The following is a 20,059-nucleotide window of genomic DNA, read 5'->3' as shown; positions in this document are numbered from 1 at the left end:
CACAGAAACAGAGTTGCATGCAAAACAGTGACTCTCTGCAGCCGCTGCAGAAATTCTCACTGACATTTGGAGATGATTTATTTTCTTTTGACTTAATTTGAAATCAATTGCAATGATTGACAATAATCACTTACTGTGCAAAAAACTGAATTTATGAAGAGTGACAATATTATGTGTCTAAGTGCTCTCCTGAGCTCCTTGGCTTGCAGGCTGAGAGTCGCCACACCCTTGTTTCCTTATGATGAAAAGCCCTGAGGGCCAGCAGAGTACTTTCCAAGAGTTGTCTCGCGTCTGTAGAGGAAAGTGGCACGGACACTTGTCAGGAAACCAGCGCTGGGTTCCTGCTCGAATCTGGTTGGATTCTGCGGTGAGTCAAATGGCGCTTGGGAGGCTGAACCCCTCTGAAGGGGGAAATAAATGCAAATTCAATATTTGGGGGTTCTTTGAAGTCCGTTTGCACTTGAATGAGTGTGACAGAACCTGAAATGACCCCTGTTGAAAGAGTCCCTTAAGAGCGATGAAAGGAGTTGAAAGGGACAAACAATGATGACAATAGTTGAAAAGTTGGAGCCGTGTACGTGGTGTGTATTTGTGTGCGTGTTCACGTAAGTGACTGTGTGTGTGTGTGTGTGCAATGGAGTTCTACATGCACAGACAACAGGGATGACTTAGACAATGCAGCTAAGAACAATACATTTGGCCCAGTGCCTGGTTGGCAGAGTCCTCTCTGACTTGTGTTTTGCTGGTTAGCATTCATGCCATTCATTTCATACGTTACATACCTCACCGTGTTCCTTCATAGCTCTAAGTAACAGGGACCTATTTTCAAAAAATAAAAACATGTGGCTTTTGTTGCAGAGAGGAATGAACAACAGCATTCCATGCGCAACCACATCAAAGGTCCCTCGCGCCATGGGGCTAAATGAGGGCAGACTGTCCTGCTTGCCCCTCCTGACATGACTGCCACTAATTAGGCAGAGATCTAAAACTGACACTTGATCTTCATTACTGTTCCTCACGTCTTCACTCTAATCTCTGCATTTTTTTTTTTAAACGTGCACGGCTTCTCTTCAGGTTCCAGCGAGCGGGGGACAGCCACACAACAAGCACAAAGGGGCATTGTCTGCTGGTGAAAATGTGGTTTACAGGCTCTGCTATAATGGCTTGGTGGTTGCTGGAAGCCATGCGCACTTCCTAATATTCGACTCACATGCGATTTCATTTTGAGAAAAAGACTGAGCTATGGAGCTTTGCCTTTGTGTGAGGGGGGACGCCTCACAACTTATTTTCTAAGCCGACAGGCTCGGGCTCCCTTACCCCCTCCCTGCTTTTCACCCCCTCTTCCCCTCTCTGGTGGCGCTACTATATTTGTGTGGGATCTCTAGCGATGGAAGAGTAGACACAGGCTGCGTTGCCAGTCAAACGTGTTCGGGCTGTCAGACTGAACGGCTTCCAGCGCTGCGATCTGTCTCCTCTCCTCGTCAGTGGGAGCTGTTTGATCTGACAGAGAGACTCCATTAGAGACACAGGGAAGTTCAACTGCTGGGAGGTTGGATGGCTTCAGCAGTCAGAGTAGCAGCCCAGAGAGGAAAAGGTTTGCACACACAGTCTGGTTGCAATCTTGGTGTCTGTGCTGTGTATCTATAAATGTCTCTGAGTATTACTTGTCCTTATACTAGGTGTGTGTGGTTACACATTGACGAGTGCGACGTAAGAAAGTCCAACTGGGCTGACATATTTTGGGGCTCTGTTGGGCAAAGGGGTGATGACGCAGTGGATAATGATATCATAAATGTGCGGCGCTGCTGAGCTGCAATGACAGAGAAGGAGAGAGAGAGAGAGAGAGTGAGACAGAGAGATTATTTGCTGAGGCACTGAGAAGTAAAACGTGGTGTCTTCCTCAACACACACCGTAGCTTACCCTCAGTCTTACGGTGGTGATGATCTCATAAACCTGCGCCACAGTCTAACAGAGTAGAGCAGACGCTGGTGTCAGAGCGGTGAAATGGTAGACAATGGTTTGATAAATATGCTTCAATGGTTCAGCCACAGACCGTCACTGCACTCCCTACGTTTAATGTGGCTGCAGCTTCCACTAATCAGAAGGAACTCTGGCAAATGACTCAATTCTCCAAGATGTATTTATGAGCAATATTAGGGGATTAGTATTAGACTCAGCGCCGGCTTGCACTGTGTGATAGTTGTTAAAAAAGGAGCCGGGAGAGTGAATTGATGTGGCTCCTGTGAAAGTTTTGTCTCCTGATCTGTGTGTGGCAGCTGGGCTCTGGCAGGGCTCTGGCACCGAGGCTGCATGGCAGTTAAACTGTCACTGGCAGGAACTGTAAATCTTTTGCACAAGGTGAATGCAGCATGACAGCGCCACAGGTGTGTGTGTGTGTGTTTGCGTGAGTGCATGTGTGTGCTTACCATTCGCAAGACTGTCACAGTACTATAGTTCCTTGTCTGTATGTCTTTGTCTCTCAGCCATCCGGAGAAGCAGCCACCAAAATTTTTAGCTGGACACATTTGGCAAAGTTAAGAGTGAGTCAGGATATTCGTGTGTGTGTGTGTGTGTGTGTCTGTGGGTGTATGTGTGTGTGTGTGTGTCTGTAGGGGGTGGGGGTGCTGTCACTTTGGCAACGCAACTGCACATATTGCAGCGATTACCACAGCGGAAAAATGTTTTTCTGCAACATGCAATTACTACAGATTACAGATTGCCGTCCTTGCATCAGAAGCTCTCGCTAGAAAAGGAGAAACACAGTGCATTTGTGTGTGTGCGTGGATTTGTGTATGTGCGTCGTTACACACAAATAGACAGGCAGACACAGAGACAAAGAAAGATGAGAAATGATTATAGCTCACACTAAAAACCACAACTGAAAAAAATGGGGGAGTTGACGTATTTATAGGACTCATTTAGATTTAAAAGTTATGCTGACTTCCAGGGGTAAATAAAGACCCTGGAAAAGAATATAATCTGTCCTTCAGTGAAATGGAAAAAAAAAAAGTAGAGCAGGGTACATTTCGTAGGCCTTTGTCCATCATCATCAATATTATGAAAAACATACAATGATGTCCTCATGAAGTACACAACCCTAAACGCCACAAGTCATATCAACTTTGGACTTTACATTTTGTTCCAGGTTACAAATCACCATGAATATCAAAAAGCTTCCTTCAGGTCACACTAAACAATATATCCCAAAAGTGGTGCCCCGCAGCAAGGCAGGGCCCTATTTACAAACCCACCAGATCAAAACTCAACCCAAAGTGCTCCTATAATAGCACTGGGGCCTTTTGGTGAGCTTACCATCCAATGCTACTTTTAGTGGGTTTCCAAAGAATAAACAGGCCTGGGAACCACATCACAGGCTGCTGACTGTCATCGTTGGGTGAGTGTACCCGACGGATGATGTGAGGGCGGAGCGACCGTGACACCGGGGTTTACGGCAAGTTCCCCCCTGCCTGACTCGGGTGTGGTGTGTGTTATTGAACTGCCACTGAAAGGACAGGGAGGGGGCCTGACCACGTTCAACCCCCGAATGCTTATCACAGTGAGTGAAACCATCAGAGTGTCTTACTGAGCCTTTTGTGACTTTGTCAGTTATTGTGAGCAGAATAGTAGGGAGTCTTGATTTCTGGGTATTAAAACAGGACACACACACCGAGCCCCCTCTAGACCAATGGTGGATTCTTAAATTATGTTAATGTAACAAAACCACATAAAGAAATATTCCATTACAAGAAGAAGCCCTACATTTACTTAGTAAAAGTCATGAGTGGTGATGATCACAGGATAAGAGTAAATGGTAAAATCTAGTGTAGCAGTAGCACAGTTAGTCACTTTAAGATCCTGGTCTTACCAGACCAAGAGTGAAACCTGTGCACTGAATTGAGAAATCTTTTTGCACCGCCTTTGATTGATGGTGACTTTTCATGTGTAAGACTTGAAAACATTAACTTTTATGTTAAACGTTATGTTAAATGTTTATGTGCTTTCATCTGTGAAAAACAACATAGTGTCACTTTAAAGTATTTATTCTGCAGAAAAATGGTCTCAGATAATATATTTTAGTATTAGATTGTTACACTGATGCATTAGTGCAGGGGTCCCCAAACTACGGCCCCTGGGCCACATCCGGCCAACCTAAATATCATAATATATTATAAAATATCCACACTTAATGATTAAGCTTGGCATTCTAATTAAAATGTACCTTATTTACAAACTATTCACATTAGTAGCTAATTTTCACCCCCTCACACAATGGTATATTCCGACGTGTCTTTGCTCGTGATCAAGCATTCAAGTGTGCGGGCGAGGCGAGCTAACGGAAGAAAGCCGCATGACAAAATGTTAAAACTGTTGAGGAAACGTAAAATAGATTCTGAGAGTTTTAACCCTCTGGGGACGGATTGGGCTAGTTTTACATACCTGTGAAGATCTCAGAAATGGTTTATGATAGAGAGATGCAGTTTTTTTGCACAGTTTTCCTGAGATTCCGCTGAAAATGGAGATGTGGTATGTGTCTGTGCAACACTTCCTTGTTGTTCTATGTCGCCGTGTAAAAGACCAAAGACTCCATACGCAGTCGACAAATGGAAAAAACGTTACTAGACAGAATACGTCCTTTCTCAACCAATCAGTGGACAGTTCCTATGACGTATTCTAGCCAATCAAAGATGTCTGTGGTCTTGGGGGGGCGGGACAATAGAGAGAGAGACAGTGCAAGGAAATGGCATTTTGTTCATCTAAAGATACAGTGGTGGTGCTCAAAGAATTTAACATTCACCAACACTATGAAACTCGCCACGCCAAGGCCAAGCGAAGGGTAGCTGCAACAAATGATCATTATAATCTCCACAATAATACTGGTTGTCACTTTTGGTCCATATCATTTCCTGTTATAGACTGATCCCGGCCCTCCATCACAGAAAGGAAAGTTGATGTGGCCCCCACCGAAAAAAGTTTGGAGACCCCTGCATTAGTGCTTTGTAGCTTGGCGTAGCATATTGTAGCTGGTCAAGGTGGAGCTGCTTTTGACAGCTTTATATACTGGCAGTTAAGTCAAGTGGTTCTCAGCCTGGTGGATATAACCCTTCAAAGGGTCAGGACATAAATCGGAGGTGTTGTGAGACGATCAGTGGGACGAACTTGGCACAAAAGATGAAAAAATTCAATTCTGATTCATACATACTGTATATTTAATCTTTTATCTTATCTTTTTTTTTTAAATGTAGGATACTTTATAAGGGACTTTACAAGAGGATATCTGTCTTTGATGGAATAACTCAATGTCATCTGAAAGAGAACCTGGTGTTTTGGATAATACGTTATTTTATCAGCTTATCTTTTATTTTTCTTCGAAATGTAAAGTCCTGAAAAGTAACAGATAACTAAAGCTGTCAAATAAATGTAGCAAAGTATAATATTTCCTTCTGAAATGCACTCAAGTAAAAGTATAAAGTAGCATGAAATGGGAATGGAAATAATCAAGTACTTCAGAACTGTCCTATCTGAATTAATGTATTTAGTAACTTTCCACCACTGCTCTAGAGGACTGGAGAACATCAAAGTGACACCACTACCAAACTTGTCCCATAACTTATTCAATATGAAATTAAGTGTCAGATACAAATACATGCTTGGTATGTTTGAAAATGAATGCACTCTTTAAGAAGTCCATTTACATTTAGCAGACAGAAATAAAAACATAGTTGGAGTCGTCCCCCAACAGCCATTATGCTGCTCAATTGATTCAGAGGGCTTTTATAAACCCTTGGCTCCGCTCTGCACCTTTTATGAAATGTAAGAATATTAAAGATGCATGAGATGAATGTGCTCATTGTCTCCTCTGGTGTCTGCCGTATCTCAACTCATCACGCTTACATAGTAATTAGCTGCTGGGTTTGGAAATGTCACCATCCTCTTCATCATTTTTAGGATAATATATACTCTAAACGCCTTCAAGGATCTGGAATTGGGGCCTGACACTCTCATGAGTTACTGGATGTATAAAGTACTACAAGAGGCAAATTATAGAAGAAAACTATAGAAATTAAAATAAAAATAAAGTTTTTTAAGGTCATTAAGATCTAAAACAAAGTTTGAATACACAAGCACATTCCAGTGATCATTAAAACTAACACAGACAGCCCTGGTGGAGAAAAAATAACATACAAATTTATATGATCAAAATTGTCCAATGTGTTTCCTATTTTCTTGTCTGAACATCAAAATGGACAAAAATGACCACCAATTGTGATGTGCTGACATATTATGTAATCAAAATTTGAGAGAGAATCAGCCATCAGAAGAGTGCGAGCCCAAAACCCAAACAGTCTGTACCCACTCGCTGTTGTTTAAAAGTTTCTCCATATACTTGTGTATATAAACACTCCAACGCTAGAATATGATTTGGCTTTGAGGGGACTGGCACAAATGGCTTTGGTGACTTACATCATGCTTGGAAGTCTAATCACAGACACTCTTGTCATATCAAGCAGAAAAAGTCCATTTCATAGCGAGCTACGTCTCCCGAAGAAAAAAAAAAAGAGAGAGAGAGAGAGGAGGGAAGGGTAAACAAGCCCGGCGTTCCACAGCCACCGCAGAATTCATCATTCATACAAAAAAATACCCCGAGCCCCAAAGTAGAGCTAATTTAATCCGAGAGGAATAAAACTCCATTTCATAGAAGTCGTCCATTCAGAACACTCATATTTCCACTGAGCAGAAACCCCCGGCTGAAATTCGAGCAGACACTTTTCGGAAGGAATGCATTCGGTGGGTTGAGGGCCAAAGCTTGCCCTGTAATTTGTGAATGTACAGAAATGTGTGACCGCCACAGCTCCTCTAAAGATAGAAATCTTTGTCTTATGTCATCGCCGAACCTCAAACTATTTCTAATTGCCCCCATAGCCCCCTTTTCCAAATGAATAGCTACCCATCCAAAGGCTTATGTGTGCATGTCTGAAAATAGCCCGGGAGTTTACACAGGCTAATAGATCATATTCAGTGAAAAAATGAAAAACTTTAAAGGGATCACCACGTATCAGAGTGTCCCCATCTTCAAAGTGACTTTTAAGTGGCACTGAAAGCTGTGTGGGTGGCATTTAGAGTCAGGTATAGGTTTACAGAGCCCAAAGGCTTCCACTGCTTTCTCTGCTAATGGGGATCATACTCATATTAGTCTTTACAATCTGACTCATTACACATAAAACCAAAAGTAAGTGGGGTTTCCTTTGGTTTTATACTCAGAGAAAAGGAAGCGCTACTTTGTAAGGACTCCAAGGAACTTTAGCATTAGTTAAACTAAAACTTCAGGTTTTGTTGAGAAAAGTGTGAGAAACCATTGTTCTGACAGCACAGGAAACATGATTATTGTTATGAGTGTTCATTGTGATTCAGGTCAGGAATACAAGGATGAAGCAACCTCTTCATCAGTAAACAATGATGTGATTTTTTGATTTATATCTGAAGGATCTGTTTTCTTTTTATCCTTCCATGGTAAGAATCATATATGCTGAGGCCTATTTGAGGTGGGTCCAGGGTTTCACATATCCTCCACGAGTCCTGTCTTGATTTCAGGCTTAACCCACCCCGGATCATTAAAAATCGTTCAGGGGCACGGCGGGCTCTGTCCTCAATGCCTATGCGGCTGAAACTGTAGAAACTGCATGTTGAAATGCAGAGGTCTAAATGTGACAGGCGCCCGGAGCGCACATTACGGCTGAGCAGGGTATAGCTGGGGCGTGTGGTCACATATTAATAATGAACTAGGGCAGGAGGACGACTAAAATATCACCGGCATTGTCATTGTCCTAGTCGAGCTGTACTCAAAATAGAGGCCACATGGTAGGCGATCTGATCAGAGGTGATTTCTTGCAGTTAGGATTGTGAAGATTTAGCTTTTGCCGTTATCATAAGTGATTTGAGCTCTGTGATTTGGGGTTCCCCAACCTTTTCAGTAAAAAAAAAAAAAAAAAACCCTAAATGGAAACCCATTAAGTCACAAATATTCTTATCTTTCACTGGAAGATTTCTGTTGTTACTGAATTCAGAGGATGATGGTCATGGTTTTATGCTCATAATTAAATATTCCTCTTTCTCTAATTGATATAATTTCTCAAGTAAAAGCGTGTGATATTTTTTTATTTGGTGGTAACCCCCTTTGGTCACCACACCCCACTTAACCACTGTCCTAGATCACTAATATAACAGACAACCACAAACAAGGAGTGGCAAAGTGTTACACAAGCTTATAGGTTAATATTTCTGTGACCCTGAAAGAGGCACTCCAAAAAAACAAAAACAAAAAAACAGATTATATTTTAAAACATGAGAAGAGAGAGAGTTTTATGTAGATTAATAGAGCAGATCATGCAGTCAGGGTTACATTTTTTTTTTTTTTTTTTTTTTTTTACCACCACTGATACTGTGAGCTCTGGTTGGATCCCAGCTATCGTGAAAAAGAATCTCTAATATCCCAGTTTATTCCAACATTTCTCTGATTAGATATTGTCTATCATATTGTTTTTAACTTTTCCAATCTGTCCTCCGCGTCTCTGTCTCTGACTGTGGCTGTGATTTAGTGTGACAGTGGGGAAATTAAGGGAAAATCTGAAGCCACTCCGATGACTCCTCACGCCACTTAACTGCACTTAATTTATTCTCATGCAAGTAAACAACTTTAAAAAAAAACCGCCACATGCGCACGCGCGCAAATGCGCGCGCACACTGAAATAAAACGTGTTGTTATTAAAATGAAACATCGATTGATTGAAAGCTTTTTTTTTTATTTTCTAAATGCGCATCAAGGAAAAATCCACATGAGATGATCAACATTTCTTTTAAAGTCAATTTCCTGTTTGCAGACATGAATTTAAATCTTTGGTTATTTTATATTTTTATTTTAGCCTGTTTTATTTTTTTTAAATCAAAGCTGCCAGGATTTTTTTTTAAATTAATTTCTGCACCATTAAAGTCGCAAAATGTTTCAGAATAATGTTTATATCCTGATAAATGACAAACTCCCTCGGTGCTCACTAAAAACATTTAAACCTTTGCACAGTACGTTTGAGAATTTGCAGTAAAAGACACAAAACAATGAGCCAATGAACTCTCTAAATGTAATAATCAGAGACGGGCGTGTTAACTCGAGTGTGTGACATGGCTTCAACGTGCAGTCATTAAACGAATAAACGTCAGGGCTTTCATAATAATCTCATTTCTAAAACAATAATAACGTTTATTGTGATTCAGACAAAAACTGGAATGCAAATGTGGAATTTAAAAAAATGTCACAGAGGCTCCTTTAACGACAGAAACACCTCACCAATGAAATCCGTTTAACTGAATTGGCTGAAGTCGAAATTAATTCAGATTTCCGACTATCTCAGAGCACAGATAAAAGTTTCCTTTCTTCTGCAGATGTGAAATGTCTGCCTCAGACTGTCGGAGCTGACAGCGATTGAAAAGGCAAATGCGCCAACTAGTGTCAGAAAACAGCATGGCTGCAAGGGTGTGCCGTCATTTGATGGACACCATCAGCATTTCAGGTTAATAATGAATTCAGCCTCTGGCACACACACACACACACACACACTGATTACTCTGCTGTGTTGTTTGATGTGGAAAAAAACGCATTTCCCTGTTTACTTTAATTGTCATATTAATTCAGATGAGTCAATTAAAGCGATACGGATCTGCCCTACACCCATAATTTCACTTTATGAAAATGTTATTTACCTGGGAGAGGAGGTGTGAAGCCGCCAGACAGAACAGCTTTTCAAAAAGAATAAATGGGAGTCAAACCACAGGTCTGTGCAGTCTGAATGCGCCTTTAGATAAATTATAAACTGAGGTAAAAACAAACCAGAGAAAGTGATGTGACCAACCAGGGTGACGGGGATGAAGGTGCACGTCTTTCAGTCAATCAAACTGCCTGCAAGACTAATAATTAATAACAACAAAGACACATTCTCACACGTTTTTTTACCCGATGTCAATGGTGCTTATAGTTACTACCATTTAAAATCAATTTATGTCCAAATAATTATTCTTTTACGCAGTTCTTTTTACGCTTTGGTCCCTTCTTCCTTTTTTCTTCTTCTTAAAATAAAATCCTCCTAACTCACACTGTCTCCTAATGTCTCCCTGCATCATGTTAACGTGTGTCTATAAGCTGTATTAAAAACACAAGCAGAGAGAAGAGCACAGATATGTATCAATAATTCAGCTGGTGTGTAACAGCAGTGCGGTGCAGGAGAGAAAAAGAGCAGTGGAGAGTTTGATTGGTCTGGTGAAAGCCCAACCCAGCAGATTCATTGGTGGAGATCATCTCCACACTCCCAACCACTAAACACTAAAATGACTCGGGTAAAATAATATCGCGGCACTCTGCACTCCGTTCAGCCTCTCGGCTCCTTCTTGCGCCCTATAACTCCGCGCTAAGGGATAACTTTAAAAGGAAACTCATCGGGAGCGACAGGACAGTTCCTCTTATTCCACAATAACGTTGTTTTTTGTGTGTGGGTGTGCGCGCGTGTGTGTGGGAAGATCCAACGAGGATAAAGTTGCAAGAACTTTTTTTTTTACGCACGAAAAAAAGGGGACACTGATGTACTTCAACTTCTGTTTGACTGTACACATTCGGGTTTGAGAAATTTAGTTTTTTTTTTCTTCCAGCGGAGTCTGGTGAGATCTGAAGAGGCGAACTGGCAAAGCTTGGCTGTTGAGTCGAGCTCATTTAAAAAAAAGAAAAAACTTAATCCGAGAAAGTCAGTCAGTTGGATTGTCTAATGTTTTTTTGCACCAAGGCTGGATTACCTGATTATTGCGAACAGACTTGTCACTGATTGTCGATAAATTATTTAGGGGACTCATTGACTGATTAGAGAGTGAAAGCTGAAGTAGTTTGTGGTGTTGATATATCGTCTGCACGCGGCTCAAACTTTCCATCAAATGTGCGACAGATAAGAACAAGTTCAGCACTGTGAGAGACTTTGGAGGCTTTGTGGCTTTTTTTCTTTTCGCTGAAGATAGTATAAAAAAAACCCAAAGAAGTCCTGATGTTCCGCAGACTGACACATCTTGTGTTAATGATCTAGCACAGTCATCAGAGTTTTATTCTTTCTACTAAGGTATCGAGGCTCTCTTCACTCAGACTTAGTGCGCTCTGCCTCCATCCTTTGCGCTCACACGGTGGACTCCTGAGACCATCCGCGTCTGGAGGAAAAGAGACACAAACAACAACAACAAAAAACTGTTCTGATACGACCCAGTCAGGTGGCACTGACCCAAGCTGTTGTGATGCATATTCCCGTAGAGCCGCCCACCACTAGACGGTTCACGCCGCCCTCCACGTCCTTCCCCTGCAGTAAGATTGGAGACGGCAACGGGGCCATGGCCACCCCGGGGCCCCTCAGGTCAAGACCCGACACCAGGAACGTGGTGGACGTCCTGGCGGACCACGCCGGCGAGCTGGTCAGGACCGACAGCCCCAACTTCCTCTGCTCCGTCCTCCCGTCTCACTGGAGGTGCAACAAGACGCTCCCCGTGGCTTTCAAGGCAAGACACATGCCTTCTAATCTTCTAATGATCATTTATAATATTTCCATTTTAATGAGGCACACTGTGGTTTTCTAAGACTTTGAACACATTTTTAAGACCAACCAGATACATTTTAATGAAGTCATTTAATTGCATGTATTTAAAAATAAGTGTGTGCTCTGGAAGTTGTTTTTTTATATCTGTCATTTGCGTTTGTGTAGGATATTAAATTAATTAAAAAAGCATAGATAAGATCTGCTTTTATTGGCACCATCCAGATAATAACATCTTAAATCAGGCCAGAAATGATTACAGATGGAGTAAGATGTCTGAAATTACAAGTCTGAACAGATCTAACCTCAAAATGTTACTATTAAATTTTTCAGCATTATAAATTCTTTTGATGCTTGATAAGTAAATATTTGTGCCTTGTGTCAACATTAAGTCTTACACCATATGAGTTGTGAATTTGAAGGAAAATAATTAACTAACAAATTAGGCTTTGGTAACATATTCTCTAATATAATTTTATATTTAAATGTCATGAGTCAACATCAGAGGGTGCCTCACAGTGATATGATTTATGTAATGGTTCATTGTTGACATGGTGGTGAAATTGTGAAGATATTCCTGCTTAATATTATGGCATCCGGATGCGGTTTTACGCGCGCTGTGTTCATTTGGTTTTGGTGACCCAGAGTGACCGAACTCTCTTTCCGTGCAGGTCGTCGCTCTCGGTGATGTTCCCGACGGGACGCTGGTCACCGTGATGGCCGGGAACGATGAGAACTACTCGGCCGAGTTGAGGAACGCCTCCGCCGTGATGAAGAACCAGGTGGCCCGCTTCAACGACCTGCGCTTCGTGGGCAGGAGCGGACGAGGTGAGCTGAAATCATGTGTGTGTGTGTGTCCCCTCTCTCTCTCTAACTCTCTCTCTCTCTCTCTTTAATACACACACTCACACACGCACACACACTCTCTCTCGCACACACACAGGCCTGCACACATACAGTGAGAGGACTGCTTGTAATGCCATTTGCGGCAACATTTGGAAACGCGCTAATAATAATATAATGGATCATATTTCTGGGTCTAAGCGGAGCAACGACTGACAACTGACAGCATGTTATTATTTTTTGAAGTGAACCTGAAAGATTATTTATCATCAAGGTCACCCAATATGATGAGCAGACGCCCAACGCTGATCCATTCAAAATATAAGTTTTAAAATATATTTTTATAGCAACTTTTGGCCGGATCTCTGCTGTCTATTACAACATTTAAAAAAAAAATGCAAGTCTGGATTCATTTAGGTATGGATACGGCGAGTGCCCACACGTTGCCAACTGACGTCCACGGGTGTCATCCGAAACATCTGGCCTGCGTCACGCTGAAACAGTCGCGATGGGACTGTAATTCTCTTAATCCAAGGGAATACAAATAATTATCCATGTGGTGTCTGAAGTATAGATGAAAAAAAACAAAAAACAATTCAATTCCAGGGGCAATTTGTCAAGCAATCTCTGCCACCGCCACCAAAAAGCTTATATACTGATGCATAGTGTTTATCATGGGAGTTTAGTTCATGTTTGTGATAATAACAATAATAATAAAATCACATGTTAGCACGATGGGATGTTGTGGTTAATATGTGGGCCTGTTGAGCAACATTATTCTGCTTTATTGAGTAAATCAAAGCATCATTTTCAGACATACATCAACAAATATCCTAAATAAATAAAAATAAAAATAATTGTTGTTCACAACATTCTTTCACTGGAGGAGAATCTTCTCTCAAAGGCCTCTCTTTTTTTCCGGCCTTTCATATTTTCTTTGATTGTTTAAATAGCTGTCATTTGATGAATGGGATTTGGGGAAATTAATAAGCAGATACGTTTCATTTCTGTAGTCAATTACCCAAACCGAGGATTGTTCCTTTTCCTCCCACGCAGTCTCTTTTTTAAAACAAGAGATGTCTTTCTCTGTGCCGAGGACGAGCACCGGAGCCGCTGCACGGTGCACCCTTCCTCCCCTCTCTGCACGGACTTTGATGCAGATGGGAGCAAGATCCTGCCTTGTTGAACAATAAACTATCGCTGTAAGCCCTTTCGGACAATCTGGAACATATTCTCTCAATAATCTAAATCATATCCGTAGTCAGGCCATCAAAAGAGGTGGTCTTTTTTTTTTCTCTCTCTCTCTTCCCCTTAATTCAAAGGCTGCAGCGGGACAAAAAGCCGGTGATGATTTGAAGTTGAACAAGCGACGTATTGTTGCAAACAAGAGACAAAATAGTTTGCAGAATTATTCCCAAAAAAAAAAAAGGTTCTTTTTATAAAGTGATATTCTTTCATAAGTCTCATGATTATGTTGCTGTGCTGCAGGAAAGAGCTTCACTCTGACCATCACTGTGTTCACCGGACCGCCACAAGTGGCCACCTATCACCGCGCCATCAAAGTCACCGTGGATGGACCCCGAGAACCGCGCAGTGAGTACACGCACGCACAAGCAGCCCCTCTCTCTCTTTCTGTCTTACACACACACACACACAGATGCATCAAGACTACTATTGTTGTTGCTGAAGTGCACTGTCGTGTGAATGTTGCAGAGGCACCCGGTTAGAAGCAGCTAATCGTGGTTCTGAAAGCGGTGGGTGTCAGTATCTCTACAGGCTAAAAAAACTACATGAGTCATATGCAGATATAAAAAAAAAAAAAAAAAAAACACTGTGACAAGGTCTGATTAGTGTGTGTATTTGTGTGTGCTGTGTGATCATCACTCTGTGGAAAAGAATCTGTTCACACGATCACATGTGCAAAAAAAAAAAAAAAAAAAAAAAGATTTATTTTGGGGTTAGGACTTGGTTTTGGGGTTAAGATTAGAATTAAGACTAGGTTAAAACTGGGGTTAGGGAATGTAGTGGTTATGGTAAGCCTCTAGAGAATGAATGTAGGGCAGTGCATTGTCCTCACAAGTATAGCAGCACAGGTTTGTGTGTGTGTGTGTGTGCTGCAGGGGTACAGGGCCCAGTCAGAGGAAACTGTAAAGCATATTAAGGCATAACCCAAGACCACTAAGAGGAGCTGAGTGAGTCTCCAAGCCACAGGTGGCTCAGCTCAGTCGACCCCCGGCCTCCCTCCCTCTTCCTCCTCACCCACCTCTCACCCCTGCCTTCCCTAGTGCTGGTCAGAGGGCCTGTACCTGACTGACCACATAAGTGGCTCGTTGATTTAACACAGGGCAGACTCCGGACACTGTTAGCCCTGGCAGGGAGGCTCGGCGTCCTAAAGCTGTTAGCGCCACTGTTCAGCCGCAGCTACATTCTCATGTGGTTTAATGCTGCTGGTGTGAGGAGGGGAGGGGGTTGGCGGTGGGGGTGGAGAGTAGCATTACTTAGATGAGTCAGGGGCTGAGGGATGGTGACGTACGTACACGCATGTATGAATTGTTTTGTGAGCTCGTGGCAAGACAAACGAGACGGGTAGAATTTCATGATGTACCTATGGTGGGATCGTGTTTTTAATGGTTCTTGAGGGGTCTCCGGGCAGCCGGATAGCTGTGACTCGTGCTCGTGTCTGTGGAGGGGGAATATTTGGGAGAGGGTGGATTTAGCCCAGTCAAAACAGACCACAGCAGGGGAAGAGAGAGAGTGGTAGCAAGTGCCACATGAGGAAGGGGGATATGGCTGGCAGAGAGGGAGCCGGGGGGCACACAGAGAGGGGGCATCGTCACCCTCCTTTTCCCACCTGCCAGGCTGAACACTATTTGCAGAGGCATTAAAGAGAACAGTGACTGCAGAGGAGGGAGGGACTAGATAATAATAAACACTGTATATGTGTGTGTGTCTTATGGGGGTTTCAATTTGATTGTCTTTAGTTATAAGGGGGGAAAAAAAGCTTAACGTGTGTGCCTGTGCATAAATGCATTCTCATGTACATCTGCGAGTGTCTCAGCTTGAAATAACTGTGTACATTCAGATCGTCTCCTGTCTGTCTGTCAACATGTTACAGCTCCAGCTGAGGCGTCAGAGTGGCCGTGCTACTTTTACACCGGCGCTGGGTGCTATAAAGTGACACTGTTTAATATAGGGCAGGCGGAATTTAGGGCTCCATTAAACTCTGTAACACAGTGCTGAGAGGGAATTCACAGAATGACAGAAAATAAACTTCTGCAAAGGTTTTAAAAAAAAAGAATATGATTTCAATATGTACTAACTAGAACCTCCTTCAGCTGAAACCCCCTGGAACCGTTTGATTTGTGCAAACGTTAAGACGGCTGAAACAGACTCAAAGCTGATCTGAAATATGAATAATACATCTGCAGTGAAAACCAATCCCAACATCAACCAGGAAATTCAAACAGCCGATCACAGTTAATAGAATAAGCACTTTGAAACGCAGCACATTTATATTGTTCATTATATTGGCCTGAATGAGCTGTCAGATCTGATGCTGCGATGAGTTTTCAGTCCAGTTTAAAAACTCATAGACTCAAAATAGAAATCACTTGCGAGATGAGATAAAGGACCGCTCATATTTAAACAAGAAGCACATTCTAGGAGTATAATATCAGTCATGCTCCGGCACAGTCAAAGCAAAGGAACACACACAACCATTCAGACATTATTAGGTCCATAAAAATAATCAGATTCTTCTCTAACCACAAGGCACCACATTATATCGGCTGTACAACGTTTAGAGCCAACGCAGAGAGAGGCTTTTGCCAACGCATAAAACTAACAGCACTTTTTCATTACAAATCTCATCCTCGGAGACACTTATCTATTCCATCACCGCTTTTGATCCCAGCTTTTTTTTTTATCAGTGCCGCACACTGTTGTCCGTACATCTGACGCTTTATCATTCATAGAGTGCAGACAGCCTGAAGCCAGACTTGGCCACGCTGTGCTCACCTGTCCGCAGGCTGGCAGGCTGTGGAGGCCGGCCATGCACATGGCTTTACAGGTTGTTTGCGTAGGGCCCGCATTTGCATGGCTGCCAGCCGAGCCACGGCAGGAGTTGGCACAGATGGGAAGGAGGTTTTATTAATGTTTACTGATCCCGTCAGGAGAACCTGACGGACAGGACTGCAGTGGTGCCTCACCTGCAGTAAAATGTAACAAAGAATACCGTACCTTCTGAAAACACTTGAGCAGGAAGTGTGCAGACACATAGGTACATATGTGTACAATGTATTTTTACATTCCCACACACACACGTTAATGGATATAAACTCGCGGACAGCATTCTGTCCCCAAACCAGAAAGTAGGCTAAATGTTAAGCTATGTATTTTTGTCTCCCTTGCTGCTGATCATCACACATCCGGCATTCGTCATCGAACCCTCTCTCCTCGCACTGCCCTCCCCCATGTCTATCTGTCATACTATATTATCAAACTTCTGCTGAGACCAAACTGGAAGCACAACTGTTGCAACTGAAAACTCTCCCTGCACTTCTGTCTGAGCGGCAGCTTTAGCAACACGCCACATTCAACAACAAGACAGAGCTAGAAAGACAGAAACACAAAAAAAAAGGAAAGCAGATGACTTTAATGTGCAGACCCTCCCTGTTTGTCGCTGCTATCAGATTCCTCTGCACTGCCGTTAACACACTTAATGCACCCTGCAGGGTTATTCTCACCAATTAATCCCACAACTATATTTTTGGTGTCCTTCTCACTCCCTGACTTATATATGACATCAGCTGCTGCTTATTTACCCACGGGGGAGGGGCTGTTTTGTATTTCTGTATCTCTTAACCTGAAATGAATCAGTCCCTGGGAAGAAAAGATGAACTCACCGCAGGTCATGTTAGGTCAGAGAGTGCAAAAAAAGAAAAAAAATATTTTAAGCTTGTCAACTGATGTTGAGAAATAATTTTCTCAGTGTGTGTGTGTGTGTGTGTGTCTTCCGTTTAGAGCCTGAAAAAAGCACAAACATGTAAATGATACATAATTTACAGATGTGTAGAAAACAAATGAGAAAATTAATTAAAAATTAATGATCTTGAAATTGAGGAAAGAAAAAAAAATTCTGTGAATATCTGAGGACAGATTCGAGCTGCCTGTGTGAAAAACTGACAAAGGTCATGTCGTGTGTGTGTGTGTGTGTGTGTGTGTGTGTGTGTGTGTGTGTGTGTGTGTGTGTGTGTGTGATGTTGAAGTAACAAGGAACAATTTTAGAGCTGAATCTGAAAAAATCTAATCTCAAATTATTCTGGTCAGAAATTATTGAAATTATTTCTCAGATTCTAAATCTTTTCCTTCCCAGCCGGAGGTCTGTGGGTTGAGCAGGCTAGAGAAAGGAGAGGCATTTGTTTGCTGAATGTTGAGGATGTAGAAGCCTGTTGTACGGCGCCTTAGTGAGGTCAAAGTGGCAATTTGTATGATGAGACTTGAAAATGATACGCATGAATACACCCTAACCGCTAACACAATTATATAGTGTACATGCAATACCAGCATATGTTCCGATAGTGCTCACACACCTTCCCACCCATAGGCCCACACATCCACCGAAATCACACAAGTGCTGTCGTGTTTTGTTGCCTCTGTTTACTCGGCTGGGTGTGTTCACACAGCTCCAGGAGGAGAATGGCGGGTGTGGGGTTGTGTGGGTGGGAGGGAGTCGGGGCGGCAGGGGTGCATGTTGGAGTTGGCGGGTTGATTCTATTTGCATTTGGCACACAGACTGTACAAAGTATGCAAATGGACAAACAATGACATTTGCTGTGTTATTTTTCCTGTGATATTGCAGTCTCTCTGTAAAGTCAACAAAAAAGATAGCATGCGTGTTGTTGCGTATGTATTTGCGTGTGCGTGTGCTCAGTTCATACACCTGCCAGGTGCGTCCATCTCTTTAAGTCAGCCCCCCCACGGGCCACGCCCATGCTCCACAAATCACATGAAAGGCTCGCCCTCACTGCGAATTGCTCTCTCAAAGGCAACTTTGATGTTTGAAAATGGAGATGGGTGTCTTTGAAAGAAAGGCCTACAGGTGTATCAGTGCCAGGGGAGGGGAAAAACAGTGGCATGTCTGATGCTGGGTGCTTTCCTGACTGCTAATGGCTCACCATGACTCCCAGATGTATAACCTGGAGACATAGTGGGCTATGCATGCACGCAAACACACACACACACACACACAAATGGTCTTGCCTCTACAATCAAACTCATGACCACCTAATTTATGATTTGGTACAGAAGATAGTTTGCCTCAATACCACTGACAGACAGATGGGAATAGATAAAAAGAAGAGTTTACGACTTCTTCAGAGAAATGACAATCTGTGGCGTCTGCAGTGACCGGAGGCTGTTGACTGCGGCGTTCCTCTTTCCCCGGGGTCACTCCAGACGCGTCATTTGGCCTCAGTGATTAGAAGTAGAGCAAATATTGGCCAACTGATAAATCCACTGGAATGCAGCAGTGCATATTGAATAGGTTTGGACTGATTTCGTGTGTCGGGACAAAACATTCACCACATTCTGAGGTCTGAGGCTTGTGATGGGTGGCTCATGAGGACAGTTTCCTCCAGTAGTCATGCAGGATGTCTGCAGATTAGAGACAGCCAATCACACTCGATTGTTAATTATTCTGTAAGACGTTTTTATGTGTTTTTAAGTTAGATATGAATGAATGCAGCACTGTTGCTACAGAGTCATTAAAGCATGATTGGACAGACATGAAAGCATCTGTAATATAATCAAATGTTGTTGTGGGAGAGTAAATAAAGGACTGAGATGGAAGCTCTTTGACCACTGTTGCCACCTTAACCACATCTAGAAGCTTTGAGGCCAACTCCCTTTGAGGGCTACACACACACACACACACACACACACAGCTGCTGGTAATCCTACTTAGGCTTTTGTACTTAGGCTTTCCTGTGAAAGCAGAGCTAATTAGTCTAAATACCTCAACTAAACTGAGATATAAACAAAGAAAATATACCCATTAGTTTATTACTGGCAATTTTCTCCTCTCGCTGCCTCTGTTTGCTCTTCAGCATGTTGCTGCAGCGTCAGTGCACAAGTTTCTGCTAAAAACAGGGAAAAAGAAGAACATTGTCTAATATTTTCAAACAGCGCGATGTCTCCTCCTCAGGCCAGCTGATGACTGTCGGAGACACACACAATAGCCTCGGGGTGAAATGCCCTTTATTTTTCCACTCAGACATAAATTTCCAGCCCATATTCGCTGACGCCAGATAAAACAGCATTATGTGCAAAGAACTACAGAATTATTTACAGCAGCCCCAGACAGTGCTTTTAATTCACTTTGATGATGCAAGTAGAAGACATTTTCTCAGAATCACAGAACAAACTCGGCCACCGTCGCTACTCAACCCTCTCTCCACCTCTGTCTCTCCACCTACTCCCTACACACTCCCCTCTAAACTCACCGGCCAAGCGTCTTTCCTGTTTACCTACCTATGAAGGGAAGTAAAATGCCCACTCTGTGTGTGCTCACTCTTCCTTATTTACACTGACCCATACAGGAGGGAGCCAT

The 20,059-nt window shown here is 42.6% G+C and overlaps 1 protein-coding gene across 4 annotated transcripts in view; it reads left to right on the top strand.

Moving 5' to 3' along the window:
- Positions 1 to 20,059, top strand: part of runx3 (RUNX family transcription factor 3) — a 49,646-nt gene that overhangs the window by 8,604 nt on the left and 20,983 nt on the right. For 3 of the 4 annotated variants that reach the window (XM_019266377.2, XM_019266376.2, XM_027274718.1), the window contains 3 exons: positions 11,331 to 11,572; positions 12,279 to 12,435; positions 13,939 to 14,043. In XM_019266377.2, the coding sequence (XP_019121922.1) occupies positions 11,331 to 11,572; positions 12,279 to 12,435; positions 13,939 to 14,043 (504 nt within the window). Of the gene's footprint in view, positions 1 to 1,539; positions 1,595 to 11,330; positions 11,573 to 12,278; positions 12,436 to 13,938; positions 14,044 to 20,059 lie in introns of those variants that run through there. The other variant, XM_010731305.3, reaches the window with a different exon arrangement.

The sequence above is a fragment of the Larimichthys crocea genome, chromosome XXIV (assembly GCF_000972845.2).
Source record: "Larimichthys crocea isolate SSNF chromosome XXIV, L_crocea_2.0, whole genome shotgun sequence".
Taxonomy (NCBI): Eukaryota; Metazoa; Chordata; class Actinopteri; family Sciaenidae; genus Larimichthys; species Larimichthys crocea.
Note: the sequence above shows the minus strand (reverse complement) of the source record. Positions and strands in the feature narration are given on the sequence as shown.